Source organism: Aegilops tauschii, chromosome 4, assembly GCF_002575655.3.
Source record: "Aegilops tauschii subsp. strangulata cultivar AL8/78 chromosome 4, Aet v6.0, whole genome shotgun sequence".
Lineage (NCBI taxonomy): Eukaryota > Viridiplantae > Streptophyta > Magnoliopsida > Poales > Poaceae > Aegilops > Aegilops tauschii.
Window position 1 is genome coordinate 525,580,772 of NC_053038.3, and position 18,685 is coordinate 525,599,456.

General features: G+C 43.3%; 1 protein-coding gene across 1 annotated transcript; it reads right to left on the bottom strand.

Moving 5' to 3' along the window:
• Positions 1-350: 350 nt before the first annotated feature.
• On the bottom strand, positions 351-3,196 carry LOC109732386 (BTB/POZ and MATH domain-containing protein 2-like). The gene is made up of 2 exons (XM_073497423.1): positions 2,780-3,196; positions 351-1,514 (listed from the first exon to the last, which is right to left on the bottom strand). Exons 1-2 carry the CDS (start codon positions 3,194-3,196, stop codon positions 351-353), a joined length of 1,581 nt encoding a protein of 526 aa, XP_073353524.1.
• Positions 3,197-18,685: the final 15,489 nt, after the last annotated feature.

Consider the following 18,685-nt stretch of genomic DNA (forward strand, 5'->3'; position numbering starts at 1 on the left):
ACCTCGCACTCATCAATTATTTATGAAACTTCCTCGGCATCTTACGAAGATGTTTAAACATGATTGACACTGCTATTGTATGATGAATAAAAAAAATTGACGATCACGCACAACAAGCCAACCGACTGCATACAAAATAAACAAAGAAGATTTAACTCATGTCACGCTCTAGTTTAGGTTGAGGGGCAAGAAAAGACAGAGCAGTACAAGTGTAGAAGCGACGCGTTGATGCATGCATGGGGCAGAGACCGGTTCCTTGAAATTTGGTTGATGTGTGCGCCTGCCGTCTCCTTGTCCTCCTCTTCCGCCGTGTGCCCCGCATCTCCTCCTCCTCCTCCTCCTCCTCCTCCTCAACCAAGAAGACGGCGAGCAGGGAGCTGGTTGGCGCTGGGTGTTGGAGCGGGGCGCCGGCGGGTGTGGCGAACGGTGGCCGCCCCCAAACTTGGTGTCGGTGCTCTTCCCCTTTTTCTATTTGACGAAGGAAGCGATTTCTCCGCCTTTTCATTGTTGAGATTAGAATAAATGGCGGCATGCTTGGAGGTCAACTCATTCAAAAGAGAAGGGCAGGTTTTGGAGAGATGATCCAAGTCATCTGGTGTCATGGCTTGATCTAGTGTGGTGGGAGACTTGAGGATGAGCTCAAAGCACGCCTCCTTTAGCCTGTGGCAGCCATGCTGCTCAGCCAAGGCCAGAGTGGTTGCCGCCGTCGCCACGCTGATTTTCCGGCGTAGCACGTCCTCGCAGAGCAGCTTGAGTCTCTCCATGGCATACCTGTCCGCAGCCTCCATGAGATGCTGGGCCATCGCCACCACCACGTCGTCGTCTTGGTCCGATTGCGGCAGCGAGTCGGTGTATGCGAAATGCAGCAAGTTGTTGAACACCTGGGCTCTCATGCCGTCGATCCGTATGTTGTGGGTGGCGCCCTCCATCATTGGGCCGTAGAGCTCCGCCTTGAACACCGCCGACCGCGCCGCCAGCAGGCACCGGTGCGCGGCGAAAGTCTCCTCGCCGACCAGGAACCTCACGTCCGCGCCCTGCCCGCTGTGCAGGAGGTCACGCATGTGCAGTGGCCAGTCCGGTGGCGGCGGCATGGCGGGGGCTGCCAGGAAATCCAGGACCATGACGTTGCACCTGACGGACAGGGCAGTGCCGTCCTTGAGCAAGTCCTTGTCCTTGTCGAGCTCTTCCCGCTTGATGAAGTCGCCAAAGCCCCAGTATTCACCCAGCTGGGTAAAATCGTGGATGTTGCCGGCCCTAGCGTAGCGCGGCGCGGGCTCTCCGGTGGCCTGGTCGAGCAGGTCGAACCCGACCTTGGCCATGGTGGAGACCTCGGTGGCGGTGCGATCGAGAACGGCGAAAACGGACACGAAGCCGGCTGTCTCCGGGCTGTCGCCATTGGGGAAGAAGTCGATGTGCCAGCTCGTGCCTCCCACGGGGAAGGAGTCCGACCTGAAGCCTTTGCCGTTTGGGTAGATCTCGCTCAGCGCTGGGTATCCTTTGATCCTGAGGACGTGCTGCACGGTCGTGGTGGTGGCCTCGAAGGTGGACTCTGAGTTCTCGCCGTCTCACGCTTGGATATGAAAGCCCTGATGGGGTGTGGCTCCAGCGGCGACGCTTTGGAATTGAATCCGGTGGCAGCCATAGATCGCCGGCCGGCCGTGGCACCTCAACCTCGACCTCGGTGTGAAGGCGACGTATATATGTGAACGCGAGGCGCGCGGAGGCAGGCTGGGGCTTTGGTTACGGGCCCTTATGATGTGGTGAGCTATTTATCTTATACAAGCCCGGTCGGACGTACGAATCCTAATCGGACAGCCACTCGTTTTTTTTTTTTTTGAGGATACAGACACTCGTATTGGTAATGTGTGTATCTATATATATACAAATACAAATATAAATACAATACAAAACAAATAATAAAGGGGGTATTGCTTCTTATCACTGTAAATTCGTCCGTCGTCGTCCGTCAAACAGGTTTCGTCCGTCGTCCCTCGCTAGACTGGGCGAGGCATCGTAATAGGTTCGTTAAAAAACCGTGATGTTTTTGGCCCGTCCATCGAGAGGCATTCTGCCGCAGCGGCCCACTAACTCTAAGAAAGCACCCAAAAAATGCTTGGGAGTACGCAGAATCGAACACGCATCCTGCGCACCAGCTAATTAGCCTAATGCCAGTTAAGCTAGAAAGATTTTGTTGCTTCGAATGTTCCGTCCCGTTCTAAAATAGTACGACCTCGACCCCTTCCGTGCAATCACACCAATTTATATACTTGCAAAACTTGCACATATTCAGAAGATGGCGGCTGCATGATTCTACATATAGATATAGATGATATAAAAGAAAGGATGTAGCAGATTCTCAATGCGAGATACGGTGCTACACTGGAAGGATGCTACAGGATGCGGGCAATCCGATGGCCTGGCCAGCTGCATGCATGTGCCGGTTTTGACTAGCATGCATGATGGTTAATTCATCAGTTACTTTTATGCCCCGGCCAATGATGCATGTAGCATGTACAGGTGCATGCATGATGTATTAATTGTGCATGTACGGATGCCTATATTTAGTTGCTAATTATACTTATGATGCCTCTGTGTTTTTTGATGGTAAATATGTGTCTCATCCATATCATAAAGGTTAAAGTATAAGTTACATAAAGACCGACATGACAAAACTGGAAAGACAGCAGAGCGTCTCTGAGCTTGACACCAACACTCATCACCTTTCTTTGGAACCACCACAGCACCCACCGACAGAAAAAATGACGGATCACCTTCTCACCCGAGCTCGACGCGGCTCCATCGCTGATATGCAGCTTTGCGGACCCCCAAGGTGGCTCGCAAAGGTGAAACCATTACCGTTGAACGAATCAGACTGGGGCAACACCCCGGACACACCATCGTACTCCAGATCTGGCACCCTCACATGACAAAGACGTTGGAGGAGGAAACCATACATGCCATCCACGAACCACGAGCCTAACACACGTTCCGTCTTCCAGATGTTGTCGATGCAGACCACAATCTCCATCCGCTCCTCGACTACCTCCCAAGCTCCATGCCAACGTTGGAGTAGACGTCGTCGCAACGGCAGAGCCCGAGGACACATGTCCACCACAAGGATGCCGTTGCCACCACGACTTCCCCGCTTAAATAGACTGGTTCCCAGATCCTTCACCGACCATAGAGACGATCGCATCGTCGGAGAAGAATCCGGAGCTTCTTTATTTAGCATCACCGTCGCCACCGAAGCAAAGACATCGAACGATCCAAAACCCTAAGATTCTTGGTCTTAAAACCTAAAGCTAAAACAATCTACACGCGCGGGATCCTGCGACCCTCCTCACCACCGACGACCAAAAGGTCGCCGAGGAGGAGAGCTGCCGGAAGATGGCGCGGGAAGCAGGAGCGGCTCTCCTGGTGGCTGCGGCTAAGTTTCCCTACCAGAGGAAAACGATCAAGCCTTTTCGCCTCACCTTATGATGCCTCTGCTTTACGAATGAGACACTACATAGGTATAGTTCCGGTCAGGTAATCTTCTTGTTCTTTTGCCTCAAACGTCCATAAATATCTGATAGAAAATTTGAACAGTAAAAGACAACGAAGAAAACATTTCTCTATAAAGGAAAATGAATCATGGAACTAGATTAACCCTAAATTAAAACAAACACAAAATTTAAAAGGAAAGTAATATTACCCAACCATAAGAAAAAACTTCAAGTTTATCGAGCCTTCTTATTCCCGAGTAACACATAAATTAACTTCTTTATAATATGCAAAAATAAGCATATAATCCTGGAATTTTTGCACAAAAAAAGTTTTCTCAGAACAAAGGAATTAGTGGCATCGCTATTATCCTACAAAAGGATACAAAATAAATTTAAAACCAAAACTAAATCAAAATTATAAATTTTTCCAAGAGAGAATAACTTACTGGCACTGGAATTACCCTTCAAGAATATGGAAATTAAGAAAAAAACAAATAATAATAAAACTTGCACACAATTTACATAGAAGTTGCGCTTTTTATATCATGCAAGAATAATTATATAATAGAGGAATTATATTCAAAAATATTTTGCTCAGAAGTAATGAATTGGTGGCATCGGTACTAGCCTTAAAGAAGAAAGAAAATGAAATAGGAACTAAAATAAAATCAAAATAATGAAGTTTTGTAAGTGCATCTAGTGCCCCTTAGTGATTTTGATGTATTGAAGACTTATAGGTTAAGGGACTAATGTGTTTGTGAGTGTACACGGGTTCTATAAGTCTCTCAGAAGTTGAGATTTCTGAAGAAAGTCGACCCCTAAATATGAATGTCTTCATTTGAAGACTTTGGTTTGCTTGAAGACTTTGAAAATGAGGAAATTGGTGTGTCCTTGAAGACATTGATATTGATGCGAGGATTATGAAGCGTGAAGACTTTTGTTTTCGTAGTTTCTTTTTCTTTTTCTTGAGTCATAGGAAACATCGTACTGTTAAAGGGGGTCAAGGTAAAACTAAGGAAGAATTTCCAAGTGATGCTCATCTCAAAGCCTACACCTACGCAATCCTTCGAGTGAAGCCTTTGGAAATCTCATACAGTTCAGTCAATTTTTTCAGTGACAGAGACGAAGATATTTTGGTCTCTGAGGAATTTGTTCTGACTAAGGAGTTAGGAATTCATCAGTGCGGATTGCCTACAAGTGAGGAACATGATAGCCCTGAGAAATTTGAGAGCTCAAATTTCTGACTGTTTGAAAGTGCGTTATATCGACTAGAGGGGGGGGGGGGGAAATGAAAGAGTTGAGGAAATAGAACCAGTAGGCTTGGTGAAGACAATGATTTGGTAGACCGGTTCTAACTACTGTCTTAGTTGTACATCTGGTTGGAGCGGCTAGGTATTTAAACCTGAGGACACACAGTCCCGGACACACAGTCCTCACCGTATTCTCCTTGAACTAAGGTCACACAGACCTCGTCCAATCACTCGTGGTAAGTCTTCAGGTGACTTCCAAATCTTCACAAACTCGGTCACTCGGCGATCCACAATTTTCTCTTGGATGCTCAGACCATGACGCCTAACCGTCTGGAAGAAGCACAATCTTCAAAGGTAACAAGCGCCAGATCCACCCAGGATCAATCTCTTCAGTGATGCTCAATCACTTTGGGTTTGTAGGTGTTTGGGTTTGGGTTTTCCTCACTTGATGATTTTCGCTCAAAGTCCTCGGAGGATGGGATGCTCTCAAATGACAAGTGTCAGTTTCTCTCGGAGCAGCCAACCAGCCAGTGGTTGTAGGGGGCGGCTATTTATAGCCTAGGGAGCAGCCCGACATGATAAGACATAAATGCCCTTCAATGATATGACCGTTAGGTGGGTAGATATTTTGGAACAACTGGCGCGTAGCACAGCAACGGTCGGAAATTTGAGTATCAAATTCCTCAGGGCTATCATGTTCGTCACTGTGTAGGCAATCCGCACTGGCGAATTCCTAACTCCTTAGTCAGAACAAATTCCTCAGAGACCAGAAGAACTTCGTCTCTGTCACTGAAGAATATGACTGAACTGTATGAGATTTCCAATGGCTTCACTCGAAGGGATTGGTAGGTGTAGGATTTTGAGTTGTGCATCACTTGGAAATTTTTCCTTAGTATTTCCTCGACCCCCTTTAACAGTACGGTGTTTCCTATGACTCAAGAAAGAGAAAATGAAACTACGAAAACAAAAGTCTTCACGCTTCATGTTCCTCGAATGAATACCAAGTCTTCAGGGTTACACCAATTTCTTCATTTTCAAAGTCTTCAGAAATACAAAGTCTTCAATCGAAGAACTCCATTTTTAGGGGTCGAATTTCTCTGTAAATATCAAACTCCTCATAGACTTGTAGACCTGTGTACACTCACAAACGCATTAGTCCCTTAACCTATAAGTCTTCAATACACCAAAATCACTAAGGGGCACTAGATGCACTTACAATCTCCCCTTTTTGGTGATTGATGACAATAATATAGGTTAAGTTTTAAACGGGGATAAACATATGAAGTGTAAATACTGATATTGAGGAATTTGATAGCAAGATATAGAAGAACTCCCCCTGAAGATGTGCATAGTGAGGAATTTGCTTTTGAAGCAATGCACACTTGAAGAGTAGAATCATGGAGATCTCCCCCTATATCTTGTAAGTCATACACGCATTTAACATAGAATATGAAGAATTTGAAATGCATGATAAAATATGGTGACTGATGTAATTCAGCATGCGTGCATTGAAATTAACGAGGAATAAGCATGCAGAAGAACACAACAAAAGTAACAGGTCACCATAGAGTTTAAGTTTACAACTCGATCCAACAAAGTTTCAGAAGAACGAGAGTTGTAACTTAGCAAAAACACCCATATATGATAGACCCGCTTGAAGACTGACTCAAATTTCTCCCCCTTTGTCATCGAAGGACCAAAAGGGTTGAAAATGAGGACTAACGCCCCTGAAGAATATCATGATGATGGAGGAGCGCCAGCGTTGTTGGGGTCGTTTGCCGAAGTAGGGCCTGTCGCAGTGTCATCCAAGTCTTCATGCTCGTCGGTTTCGCGCGATGAGGAATATGAGCTGGCCACCAAGGAAGGAACCTTGACCTTCTTGTATTTCTTCGGTGGAGGTGCAGACCAGTCAAAATATTCCTTGAGACCCATTTGCTTCAGATCCTCGTCAGAGTATACATGTGACAAAATAGCCCAGGTGCGACCGAAGACTTCATGGTGGTAGTAATGGTTTTTCTTCACTGCATTATGTGTAACAGTCATGTTGTGAAGAATAGAACCAAACTGACGCTTAACCCATTTATGGTTTCGATCCACCTTCTGGTGAAGACTGAGAAGCACCTCATGGTCAGTCATCACTCTTGGAGCTGTGGCTTGAGGAGCAGACTTGGGTGCATTGGCAGCAGAATCATGAGTGGTAGAATCATCATTGGTGGAATAAGATGCAGCTTTGCGGAACTGACCATCCAATGGACGAATGCCTTCATCAATGACAGCAGGTGCCTTGTCCTTTTCATCAGCTGAGGAATAGGTTCGCTTGAGGACTTCAATCGGGGGAAAGTAGCTGAGGTGATTCTGAAAATCAGCCTTGTAGTTGAGTGAAGACCTTGTTATGAGGAATCTCATAATCCAAGGAGCACAAGGCTTCAGCTCAAACGGAGAGAGTGTAACATTTTCCAGAGTCCTCATGAAGAAATCATGATAATTGATAGGAATGCCATGCATGATGTTGAAAAGCAGATTCTTCATGATGCCAACGGCTTCTTCATCATTCGAGTCATGGCCTTTGATCGGACTCAATGTCTTTGTCAGAATGCGATAGACAGTTCTTGGCACATAGAGCAATTCCCTCACGAGGAATTTGGTCCTTGGGGCTTGACCGGGCTTCAGCGCCTTCATAAGAACTTGCATGTAGTGAGCAGTCAGCTCAGGCTCTTGGTACAGACAACGAACTCCTTCAGGTGGAGGACTGATGGGCAAGGCGTGAAGCAATTCAGAGGCCGGTGCCTTATAGTGAGTGTTTTCGGTCATCCAGTCCAAGACCCAGGAGTTCACATCATCAGCATCTCCGGTGATGTGCAGCATTGCGTAGAATTGAAGAATAAGTTCTTCATTCCAATCGACAATATCTAAGCAAAAGTTCAGGAGGCCTGCATCATGAAGCACACTAAGGACTGGTGAGAAGCATGGTAGTGATTCCATGTCCACATGAGGAATATGCTCGTGGTCGAAGACTTTGTCCTTGTTGAAGAGCAGTGAAGAATAGAAGTTGGCCTGGCTGGCGGTCCAGAAACGCTTCCTTCTAAGACGAGAAGAATCATAGGGATTATAGTCAGTGAAGAACACATGCTCGCCGAAGAAATCATCAGCCTTGAATATTTGCTTCTTTGAGAATGGATCCTTTGGCTTGGGGTGAGGAGTGTCAGTCAATTGCATCACCACCTCAGGAATCACAATCTCAGGTTCCACAGGCTGAGGAATTTCAGCTTCTTCTTCAGTGACAGCCTGAATCTCATTTACATTTTCATCAGCACTAGTGGCTGGAATTTCTTCATGGACAGATGGGGTTGCACGAGGTTCTTCATATCCCATTTGTACTTCAGTAGCAACAGGGGACTGAGGAATTTGCTGTAGAGGTGTGAACAGTGGAGAGTTGGGGTGCTGACTTTCCCAGAAGTCATCATTCAGCACTGGTGTGGTACAGCCAATGTCCACATCTTCATCTTCCATTTCTTCAACGCCGGCCTCTTCAGTAGTAAACTGAGGCGTAGGCGAGGAGACAGCTGGTGGTGAAGGGATTGGATCCACTTTAATTTCTTCATCCAACTGCTCTGACGAAGCAGCAAAAGGATTCTCTTCATCGGATTCACTTGGAATCACATAATCTTCATCAAAAGGAACTAGTGCCTTTGATGGTATGGTTGTGAGAGGAACGTCATCAATTGGGTTGTCAAATGAGCTAGTCAGCGGCTTCATCTTCTTCGAAGCTGAAGAATCTGATGAAGTTGATGCCTTCCTTTTCTTCACCGTTGCACGCTCTGCAGCCTTGGTCTTCTTTGCATCTGATGCAGATGGAAGAATTGGAGTTGGGGTAGGCGCAGGAGGAGCAGAGGAATTTGGTTGAATTTCTTCAGGCGCAACTGATGCAGTTGCCCTGAGTCCTTCATTTTCTTCAGGAACAGCCATTGAAGCTTCAGCTGTCCTGACATTCTCTTCAGGCACAACACTAGTGGAAGCCCTGGCAATATCTTCAGTAATGCAGTCATAAGCCCTGGTAGTCTCATTTTCTTCAGCAACCTGAATGTCATCAGCGGTGCTGGCATGTTCTTCAGTGGGCTGAGCAGATGCTTCAGCCTGAGGAATTTCTTGTTGCGTTGGGGCAGCAACATTGGAAGTGAACTTATCAGCAAGTTTCATAAAACGGACTTTGGCTCCAAGCCAATCAGCGTGATACGCGTCAAATTCTTCACTGAGTTGTTTGATCTCAGCTTGAATAGCCACAAGTTCATTTGTTGACATGGAGACAACATTCTTCTTCAGGTAGCGCTCCTTCTTGTATTGCGCTTTCTTGATCTGCCTGGCCTTGTCAAATTTCCATTTCTCTTCTTGAATGAAGGCAGTCAGCATATGACTTTGGCCAGGAGTCAGCTTGAAGTCAGGCATAGGAGCGTTGGGGTCCTTGTGCCAGAGATCAATGTAGTCAAGGATCAATTTTGGATCCAAAAGTTGAGGCACATTTGTGCCTTTGGCTCTAGCGGCTCTAAGTTGCCTATCTCTGATGATTTCGGCAAGTTCGTCATCATCAGCTTGGTCTTCATCAGACGGCTCTTGGAAGGCGACCTGCTTCTTTTGAGGACTTGGTCGAGAGCCTTGTCCAGCAGTGGCCTTTGTCTTCAGCAAAGTGGGGCCAGCTGAGGAATTTGGTGCAGCTGAAGAACTAGCAGAAACTCCTGAGGCAATAGAGATGCCTGTTGTCCTTTGGCACGTGGAGAGATGCACAGGTGCTGAGGATTTTGTTGGACGAGCTGAGGTGCTTTGGCGGAGGAGCTGAGGACTTTGGAGGAGCAGCGTGAGGAGTTGGCCGTGAGGGCTTTGAAGGTTCTGTCCGTGAGGGCATTGCTGAGGAACTTGGGCGTGAGGGCATTGAGGGTGAAGCACTTGGCTTATGAGCAGACTTCTTTGCCATGGCCTTCTTTGGCTTGCTTGCAGAGGCCTCGGCAGTGGTAGTAGCAGCAGAGTCTTCATTGAATTTCTTCACTGCTTATTTTGCCATTTTGGCCAGTTTAGCTTGACGCTTTGCCCATTCATCAGGATAGTCCTCACCACGCTTGAGGCTGGTGGGATCAGCTTCTTGGCCAGGTGCCAATGGAGGTCTTGGGCATGGAGGATTTAGAGCGAATTTCTTCATGTATTTGGGAGTAACATATCTGTACTCCCTCCATTCTCTTGCCCATCTCCTCTCTATCTTTTGAATGCGCACCTTGCGCTGATTTTTATCCTCCTCATGGGGTGTGCAATACCCAGCATAAATGTCATCAGGGATTTCAAACGCTGTGTTGACCTCAGGTCTTTTTCCTCCCTTCTGTGGCTTCTTACCATCAGCCATTTTCTTCAGCTGAGGAATATGAACAACAAAATTCTGTGAAGATGTGTGCAACTTTTCTTCGAGGAACGCTGCAAATGAGTTAAGTTGATGAGAACCTAGTGATTCAACAGTGGACATGAGTACCTGTGAACAGAGTATAGTTGCGAGGAATTTGGAGAGGTCATATGCGTTCTCAGAGGTTTTTTTTTAAAGAACAAGTTTGAGGAATTTGACCAGATGAGTCTTGAAGAATTTCACTAAGCTTTCTTTGTCTTAGGTTCCAGAGTTGTACAGATCAAAATTCCACACAAATGAGGAATCTTGAAGAAAAATGTTGCTTAGAGAAACGGATCAAGAACAGATGACATGTGAGGTGTTTTAGTGTGTGAGGATTTGAGGAAAAACACCTCTGAAGATTTTATAGAAATCATTCGAATCAAAGAGGGTAGTAAAAGTAACTTTTAATTACCCTGGATGAAGAACACGAAGAACTGGGAAGTGTAGAAGTGAAGTTTGTCAGTTCAGATCTTCCACGCCCTAACTCGGCAGAGGAAGACAGCTACGGCGGCGGCGGAGTGAAGAAATCCGCAGCCGGCGCGAGTACGACGGCGACTGATACGTCCATTTTGTATCATGCTTTTATGTCGATATTTATTGCATTATGGGCTGTTATTACACATTATGTCACAATACTTATGCCTATTCTCTCTTATTTTACAAGGTTTACATAAGGAGGGAGAATGCCGGCAGCTGGAATTCTGGGCTGGAAAAGGAGCAAATATTAGAGATCTATTCTGCACAACTCCAAAAGTCCTGAAACTCCACGAAAGTTGTTTTTGGAAATAATAAAAAATATTGAGCGGAAGAAATACATCAGGGGCCCTCCACCTAGCCACGAGGGTGGGGGCGCGCCCTACCCCCTGGGCGCTCCCCCTGCCTCGTGGGCCCCCTGTTGGCCCTCCGGTGCCCATCTTCTGCTATATGAAGTCTTTCATCCGAAGAAAAAGCATAAGCAAGCTTTCGGGACGAGACTCCGCCGCCACGAGGCGGAACCTTGGCGGAACCAATCTAGGGCTCCGGCAGAGCTGTTTTGCCGGGGACACTTCCCTCCGGGAGGGAGAAATCATCGCCATCGTCATCACCAACGCTCCTCTCATCAGGAGAGGGAAATCTCCATCGACATCTTCACCAGCACCATGTCCTCTCAAACCCTAGTTCATCTCTTGTATCCAATTCTTGTCTCTAAGTCCGGGATTGGTACCTGTAGGTTGCTAGTAGTGTTGATATTGTAGTTGATGCTAGTTGGTTTATTTGGTGGAAGATCATATGTTCAGATCCTTTATGCATATTAATACCCCTCTGATTATGAACATGAATATGCTTTGTGAGTAGTTACGTTTGTTCCCGAGGACATGGGAGAAGTCTTGCTATTAGTAGTCATGTGAATTTGGTATTCGTTCGATATTTTGATGAGATGTATGTTCTCTATCCTCCAGTGGTGTTATGTGAACGTCGACTACATAACACTTCACCATTAATTGGGCCTAGAGGAAGGCATTGGGAAGTATTAAGTAGATGATGGGTTACTAGAGTGACAGAAGCTTAAACCCTAGTTTATGCGTTGCTTCGTAAGGGGCTGATTTGGATCCATATGTTTCATGCTATGGTTAGGTTTACCTTAATACTTTTGTTGTAGTTGCGGACGCTTGCAATAGAGGTAAATCATAAGTGGGATGCTTGTCCAAGTAAGGGCAGCACCCAAGCACCGGTCCACCCACATATCAAATTATCAAAGTACCGAACGCGAATCATATGAACGTGATGAAAACTAGCTTGACGATAATTCCCATGTGTCCTCGGGAGCGTTTTCCTTCATATAAGAGTTTATCCAGGCTTGTCCTTTGCTACAAAAAGGATTGGGCCACCTTGCTGCACCTTATTTACTTTTGTTACTTGTTGCTCGTTTCAAATTATCTTATCACAAAACTATCTATTACCTATTATTTCGGTGCTTGCAGAGAATACCTTGCTGAAAACCGCTTATCATTTCCTTCTGCTCCTCGTTGGGTTCGACACTCTTACTTATCAAAAGGACTACGATAGATCCCCTATACTTGTGGGTCATCAAGACTCTTTTCTGGCACCGTTGCCGGGGAGTGAAGCGCCTTTGGTAGGTGGAATTTGGTAAGGAAAATTTTATATAGTGTGATGAAATTTACTGTCACTTGTTACTATGGAAAGTAATCCTCTGAGGGGCTTCTTCGGGGTATCTTCACCCCGACCAGTAGAGCAAAGAGTTGCTCCTCAACCTACTGAACCTACTGAAGATGAAAATGTCCACTTTGAAATTCCTTCGGGTATGCTAGAAAAACTGCTAGCTAATCCTTTTGCAGGAGATGGAACAAAGCATCCTAATGAGCACCTAATATATGTGGATGAAGTTTGTGGATTATTTAAGCTTGCAGGTATACCCAGTGATGTTATTAAGAAGAAGGTCTTCCCTTTATCTTTGAAGGAAGATGCATTGACATGGTATAGGCTATGTGATGATACGGGATCATGGAACTACAAACGATTGAAATTGGAATTTCATCAGAAATTTTATCCTATGCATCTTGTTCATCGTGATTGCAATTATATATATAATTTTTGGCCTCGCGAAGGAGAAACAATCGCTCAAGCTTGGGGGAGGCTTAAATCAATGTTATATTCATGCCCCAATCATTAGCTCCCAAGAGAAATAATTATTCAAAGTTTTTATGCTCGGCTTTCTGATAACAATCGCACCATGCTCGATACTTCTTGTGCTGGCTCTTTTATGATGAAGACTATTGAATTCAAATGGGATTTATTGGATAGAATTAAACACAACTCTGAAGATTGGGATCTCGACGAAGGTAAGGAGTCAAGTATGACACCTAAGTTTGATTGTGTTAAATCTTTTATGGATACCGATGTTTTCTGTAAGTTTAGCACTAAATATGGACTTGACTCTGAGATAGTAGCCTCTTTCTGTGAATCTTTTGCTGCTTATGTTGATCTCCCTAAGGAGAAGTGGTTTAAATATCATCCTCCCATAGAAGTAAAAGTAGCTGCACCTATTGAAGTTGAAGAAAAGACTATAACTTATAATGATCCTATTGTTCCTACTTCTTATGTTGAGAAACCACCTTTCCCTGTTAGGATAAAGGATCATGCTAAAGCTTCAGCTGTGGTCCGTAAAAGCAATATTAGAACTTATACACCTCCTGAGCAGATTAAAGTTGAACCTAATATTGCTATTGTTAAAGATCTCTTGTCTGATAATATTGATGGGCATGTTATTTATTTCTGTGATGAAACTGCTAGGATTGCTAAACCTTGTGCTAAAGATAAACATAGACCTGTGGTAGGCATGCCTGTTATTTCTTTTAAAATAGGAGATCATTGTTATCATGGCTTATGTGATATGGGTGCCAGTGCTAGTGCTATACCTATTGACTTATACAAAGAAATTAAGCATGATATTGCACCTGCTGAGTTAGAAGATATTGATGTCACAATTAAACTTGCCAATAGAGATACTATTTCACCAATGGGAATTGTTAGAGATGTTGAAGTCTTGTGTGGGAAAACTAAATATCCTGCTGATTTTCTTGTTCTTGGCTCCCCACAAGATAGTTTTTGCCCCATTATATTTGGTAGACCCTTCTTGAATACTGTTAATGCTAAGATAGACTGCAAAAAGGATGTCGTTACTATTGGTTTGGGTGATATGTCTCATGAGTTTAATTTCCCTAAATTTCGTAGACAACACCGTGAAGAGGAATTGCCTAGTAAGGATGAAATAATTGGTCTTGCTTCTATTACCGTACCTCCTAGTGATCCTTTAGAACAATATTTGCTAGACCATGAAAATGATATGTTTATGAATGAAAGAAGGGAAATAGATGAAGTATTCTTTAAACAGGAACCCATCCTGAAACACAATTTGCCTGTTCAAATCCTAGGGGATCCTCCTCCACCCAAGCGTGATCCTGTGTTTGAGCTTAAACCGTTACCGGATACTCTTAAATATGCTTATCTTTATGAGAAAAAGATATATCCTGTTATTATTAGTGCTAACCTTTCAGAGCATGAAGAAGAGAGATTATTGAAAACTCTGAGGAAGCACTGTGCTGCTATTGGATATACTCTTGATGATCTTAAGGGCATCATTCCCACTCTATGTCAACATAAAATAAATTTGGAGGAAGATGCCAAACCAGTTCATGATCATCAACGACGGCTGAATCCTAAGATGAAGGAAGTGGTAAGAAAAGAAATACTAAAGCTCCTTGAGGTAGGTATAATTTATCCCGTTGCTGATAGTCAATGGGTAAGTCATGTCCATTGTGTCCCTAAGAAGGGAGGTATTACCGTCGTTCCTAATGATAAAGATGAGTTGATCCCGCAAAGAATTATTACAGGTTATAGGATGGTAATTGATTTCCGCAAATTAAATAAGGCCACTAAAAATATCATTACCCCTTACCTTTTATCGATCAAATGCTAGAAAGATTATCCAAACATACACATTTTTGATTTCTAGATGGTTATTCTGGTTTCTCTCAAATACCTGTGTCAGCCAATGATCAATCAAAGACTACTTTTACTTGCCCTTTTGGTACTTTTGCTTATAGACGTATGACTTTTGGTTTATGTAATGCACCTGCTACCTTTCAAAGATGCATGATGGCTATATTCTCTGACTTTTGTGAAAAGATTTGTGAGGTTTTCATAGACGACTTCTTCGTCTATGGATCCTCTTTTGATGATTGCTTAAGCAACCTTGACCGAGTTTTGCAGAGATGTGAAGGAACTAATCTTGTCCTGAATTGGGAAAAGTGCCACTTTATGGTTAATGAAGGTATTGTCTTGGGGCATAAAGTTTCTGAAAGAGGTATTGAAGTTGATAAAGCCAAGGTTGATGCCATTGAAAAGATGCCATGTCCCAAGGACATCAAAGGTAAAAGAAGTTTCCTTGGTCACGCTGGTTTTTATAGGAGGTTCATTAAGGACTTCTCAAAAATTTCTCGGCCTTTGACTAATTTATTACAAAAAGATATACCATTTGTCTTTGATGATGATTGTGTAGAAGCATTTGAAATACTTAAGAAATCATTGATCTCTGCACCTATTGTTCAGCCACCTGATTGGAATTTACCCAGTGAAATTATGTGTGATGCTAGTGATTATGCTGTAGGTGCTGTTCTAGGGCAAAGAGTTGATAAGAAATTAAATGTTATCCAATATGCTAGCAAAACTCTAGACAATGCTCAAAGTAATACTACTACTGAAAAAGAATTTTTAGCAGTTGTATTTGCTTGTGATAAGTTTAGACCTTATATTGTTGATTCTAAAGTAACTATTCACACTGATCATGTTGCTATTAAATATCTTGTGGAAAAGAAAGATGCTAAACCTAGACTTATCAGATGGGTTCTCTTGCTACAAGAATTTGATTTGCATATTATTGATAGAAAGGGAGCTGAGTGATACGTCTCCAACGTATCTATAATTTTTGATTGCTCCATGCTATATTATCTACTATTTTGGACATTGGGCTTTATTATTCACTTTTATATTATTTTTGGGACTAACCTATTAACCGGAGGCCCACCCCAGAATTGTTGTTTTTTGCCTATTTCAGAGTTTCGCAGAAAAGGAATATCAAACGGAGTCCAAACAGAATGAAACCTTCGGGAACGTGATTTTTAGGAAGATTATGATCCAGGAGACTTGGACCCTACGTCAAGAAACAAAAGAGGAGGCCACGAGGTAGGGGGCGCGCCTACCCCCCAGGGCGCGCCCTCCACCCTCGTGGGCCCCCTGTTGCTCCACTGACATACTCCTTCCTCCTATATATACATACGTACCCCCAAACGATCAGATACGGAGCCAAAAACCTAATTCCACCGCCGCAACCTTCTGTACCCACGAGATCCCATCTTGGGGCCTGTTCCGGAGCTCCGCCGGAGGGGGCATCCGTCACGGAGGGCTTCGACATCATCATCATAGCCTCTCCGATGAAGTGTGAGTAGTTTACCTCAGACCTTCGGGTCCATAGTTAGTAGCTAGATGGCTTCTTCTCTCTTTTTGGATCTCAATACAATGTTCTCCCCCTCTCTCGTGGAGATCTATTCGATGTAATCTTCTTTTGCGGTGTGTTTGTTGAGACCGATGAATTGTGGGTTTATGATCAAGTTTATCTATGAACAATATTTGAATCTTCTCTGAATTGTTTTATGTATGATTGGTTATCTTTGCAAGTCTCTTCGAATTATCAGTTTGGTTTGGCCTACTAGATTGATCTTTCTTGCAATGGGAGAAGTGCTTAGCTTTGGCTTCAATCTTGCGGTGTCCTTTCCCAGTGACAGTAGGGGCAGCAAGGCACGTATTGTATTGTTTCCATCGAGGATAACAAGATGGTTTTTTTATCACATTGCATGAATTTATCCCTCTACATCATGTCATCTTGCTTAAGGCGTTACTCTGTTTTTATGAACTTAATACTCTAGATGCATGCTGGATAGCGGTCAATGAGTGGAGTAATAGTAGTAGATGCAGGCAGGAGTCGGTCTACTTGTTTCGGACGTGATGCCTATATACATGATCATACCTAGATATTCTCATAACTATGCTCAATTCTGTCAATTGCTCAACAGTACTTCGTTCACCCACCGTAAAATACTTATGCTCTTGAGAGAAGCCACTAGTGAAACCTATGGCCCCCGGGTCTATCTTCATCATATTAATCTTCCAACACTTATTTATTTCCTTTGCTTTTTACTTTGCTTTTATTTTACTTTGCATCTTTATCACAAAAATACCAAAAATATTATCCTATCATATCTATCAGATCTCACTCTCGTAAGTGACCGTGAAGGGATTGACAACCCCTTATCGCGTTGGTTGCAAGGATTTATTTGGTTTGTGTAGGTGCGAGGAACTCGCGCGTAGCCTCCTACTGGACTGATACCTTGGTTCTCAAAAACTGAGGGAAATACTTATGCTACTTTCTGCATCACCCTTTCCTCTTCAAGGGAAAACCAATGCAGTGCTCAAGAGTTAGCAAGAAGGATTTCCGGCGCCGTTGCCGGGGAGTCTACGCAAAAGTCAAGTCATACCAAGGACCCATCACAAACTCTTATCCCTCGCATTACATTATTTGCCATTTGCCTCTCGTTTTCCTCTCCCCCACTTCACCCTTGCCGTTTTATTCGCCTTCTTCCCGTATGCCTTTTTGTTTGTGTTTCCACGTGCCTTCTATTTGCTTGCATCTTTGCTTGCTAAAAATCTATTGATATGGATCCACTTAAAGTGTTCTACTTGGATCATCTTCGATCCTTATGCGCTCGTGCTGAAACCCCAACTAGCCTAGTTGATGGGAAATCTTTAGATGAGCATGCTCATTTTGTGCGTCACCGTTTGTCTGAAAAAGGGAAACTCTTATGGAATCAAATAAACAGATTGCTGTGTTATGCTTGGAATCTTTGTGAAATTTGTGATATTACTTGTTGCTCTAAGAACCCTAAAAAACACCTCCCCTACCTATGTGAGTTTAATGAAAATGAAATCTTATCTTCTTATGCAAAGGGTGTTTATAGCTACTATGATATTGAACAAATTGAAGAATTTGTTGCTTTTAAGGGTTCTTTTGAAGTTGCTTCTTTGCTTGAAAAGTATGATACTACTCTTTACGAATCTGAAAACTTGACATACTTGAATATTGCTATGAAAACTATGCTCATAATGTCTATGTCAAAGAATTTATTGAAAGAATGACCATTGCTTCTAAAGAAAATAATGATATGCACGAATCTATAGATAATTATGATTCCGATGATTTGATTGAAATATCCCTTGATGAACATGATGCTTGCTATCCTTGTGGCCATGATGCCAATATTTATGAAGATGAATTTGCTACAGTTCCTTACGTTAAACATGAGATCGTTGCTAATGCACCCATACTTGGTAGTTCCTTTGATGAAAAGCATGATTGCAATAATTTTACTATAAATTTTCTTAATGTCAATTGTGCTAATAATATGCAAAACCCTAAGCTTGGGGATGCTAGTTTTGCTATGTCTACTACTTGTTGCAATGATCATGATTGGGGTGATTCTTCTTTTGATGTTGAAAATTTATTTAAGCCCCATGATGAATATGAGATTGATAATAGTGTTTGCAATATTATTGAAAGTGGGTTTGGAAGAGTGTCAACTTTAGATCCCACATATTTGGAGAATGTTCAATCTTATGAAATTTTTGATAAAAGTGGGTTTGGAGAGGTCATGACTTTAGTTAATGTTAATCCCACTATTTTGGAAGAGTGTCAACTTCGGATGCATGTGGATCGTGTTGAAAATATTTTATGTGATAGCTATTTTGTTGAATTTGATTATGATCCTACATATAATTACTGTGAGAGAGGAAAATATGGTTGTAGAAATTTTCATGTTGCTAAATTACCTTTCGTTATGTTGAGATTGCTATTGTTTGTTTCCGCTTCCTTGCATATGCTCGTTTTTGCTTACCTTGATAATTTTTTTCCCTATAAG